This window comes from Babylonia areolata, chromosome 25, assembly GCF_041734735.1.
Source record: "Babylonia areolata isolate BAREFJ2019XMU chromosome 25, ASM4173473v1, whole genome shotgun sequence".
NCBI lineage: Eukaryota > Metazoa > Mollusca > Gastropoda > Neogastropoda > Buccinidae > Babylonia > Babylonia areolata.
Window position 1 is genome coordinate 33,744,870 of NC_134900.1, and position 2,500 is coordinate 33,747,369.

At 42.5% G+C, this 2,500-nt stretch overlaps 1 protein-coding gene across 1 annotated transcript in view; it reads left to right on the forward strand.

Moving 5' to 3' along the window:
* The window catches only part of LOC143299586 (uncharacterized), a 40,610-nt gene that overhangs the window by 38,036 nt on the left and 74 nt on the right, over positions 1-2,500 (forward strand). Inside the window, exon 3 of the mRNA XM_076612872.1 lies at positions 2,204-2,500. This exon is cut by the window's right edge and continues 74 nt beyond it. Coding sequence (XP_076468987.1) covers positions 2,204-2,500 — 297 coding nt within the window. The remainder of the gene's footprint in view (positions 1-2,203) is intronic.

Here is a 2,500-nt window from a genome sequence, read left to right on the forward strand (position 1 = left end):
CGCCCCCAGAAAAACCCCCAACAAAAACAAACAAAAAAGCCCCAAAACAAACAAAAACTAAACAAACACATCTCATCATAAAAAAAACAACAACAACAAATAGAGACCATGAAGGAAAACAATGTCCCAGGTTTCTGCTGGTTTAAAAAAAAAAAAAAAAACAAAACAAAAAAAACAACAACGAAAGAAGCAGGGACCGAATATAATTATTCGTCCTCGCCCGGGGGGGACTGTTCTAATCGGGGAGACTGATCTTCACACTCGAGTGAGTGGCGTCGCACCGGCTAAAGTGAGGCACGCAAGTGCTCAGACAGACAGACAGACAGACAGACAGACAACAGATACACAGAGATAGAGGGAGAGAGAGAGAGAGATGGGGGAGGAGGAGGGAGAGAAAGGGAGAGAGAGAGAGAGAGAGAGAGAGAGAGAGAGAGAGAGAGAGAGAGAGAGAGGGGGGGGGGGTTGATTGAAACAGTCTATATAATTGCAAAAGCTGTAGGGGCAGAAATGGAACGAACTAGTCGGCTTCGTTCTGAGTCAGTTTTGGCTGCGAGCAAATTTATTTATTTATTTATTTATCTATCTATCTATCTATCTATCTCTTTACTTATTTATGTATTTATTCATTTATTTGTTTATTCATTTATTTCTTTATTCACCCAATTATTGTTTTTGTTTATTCATTTATTAATTAATTCATTAATTAATTTATTTATTCACTTACTGATTTATAGCAAATTTATTTTTTCATCTCTAATAAATAAATAATAATAATAATAATGGTATTTATATTGCGCTGAATCTTGTGTATAGACCAATCTAAGCGCTTTCGCACCAGTCATTCTCACGCACGCATAACTCTAAAACTGGAGAAACTGATGATATAATAACTGAAGATATAATAACTGGAGATCTAATCATAGAGATCTTGATCATCATTCAAAGTCTGCTTGTTATTGGCTTTACCGACGCATTTCCTTTTTTCTTTGTTATTCCTTTTGGAATTGTTTATCTATTCAATGTTCATCTATTCATTTACGTGTCAAATTTCTTAATTTTTTTTTTTTTTATATATGTTTCTGCATATTCATCTACATATCTATTATTATTCATTGCGCTACTACAACAACTACTACGAATACTACTGATACTGATGCCACTGTCGCTACTGCTGCTACTTTCACTGATGTGTGTGTGTGTGTGTGTGTGTGTGTGTGTGTGTGTGTGTGTGTGTGTGTGTGTGTGTGTGTGCGTGCGCGTGCGTGTGTCCGTTTGTCTGTGCGCGCGCGATCGCGTGCGTGTATGCATGCGTGTGTGCGTGCGCGCGCGTTTGTGTGTGTGTGTGTGTGTGTGTGTGTGTGTGTGTGTGTGTGTGAATTCGTCACTAACGCATTCCATTTGTCTTGCTCGAAGGTCTTGGTTATGTTGCTCGGTTTTAGTAACCTTTTTGGGTAATGCACTAAGGAGGTGGAGCGCATTATAGATACCCATTGATACTACTACTACTACTAATGATAGTAGTAGTAGTAGTAGTAGTAGTAGTAGTGTCATAATAATAATTGTTGTTGTTGTTGCTGTTTGTTGTTGTTGTTAAGTTGACTGTCATTGTTATTATTACTGCTGCTGCTACTAATAGTACTACAAGGAAATGTTCCCTTGTTATCTTACGAGGACGTTAATAATGCTATGATGATGATGATGATGATGATGATGATGATGATGATCCCCCAGCTGAAGAAAGGCCACCGCGAACTTAGAAGACCCTGCAAGCGCTTCAAGGACACCTTGAAGACAAACCTCAAAGCCTGTGACATAGACATCGCTTCCTGGGAAACTGATGCCCTTGACCGCTGTCGCTGGAGGATGCTGTGCTCTAGTGGCATAAAGACGTTTGAAAACAAGAGAACGCTGGCCACCAAGGAGAAGCGTGAGCGAAGGAAGCAGGGCTCAACTTCTGGAGACGTTTCCCCTTTGCAACACCTGTCGGAAGTGCTGCACATCCAGAATCGGCCTCTTCTCCCATAATATGAGGGCACACACTGACAGATAAGCCTGCCTGCCTACTCATCCGTCGGTCCGACGGGAGACTCCATTCATTCATTCACACACACACACACATTATATATATATATATATATATATATATATATATATATATATATATATATATAAAACACATTTGTTGTTTTTTTTTTCCAAACAGGATCCGGTGTGTCCTCCCTCTATCCCCACTATCACCTCTCTGCCCGACACTCCAACCTTCACCCCAACCCCCACCCCCAAAACCACCACCACCACCACCACCCCTCCCTTCCTGGAGCCTGGCTGACAGACAAACCCATGGTACCCCCACCCCTTTCCTCCTCTTCTTCCTCTTCCTCCTCCTCCTTCTCCAACTCCACGGTCTGGGCGCCGCCAGAGGGCGCGGGCAACGTCGTCGCGGCGGCCTCCACCACCTGCTACCCCCACCCCACCGCCCCCCGGGCTTCTTGTCCGCCTC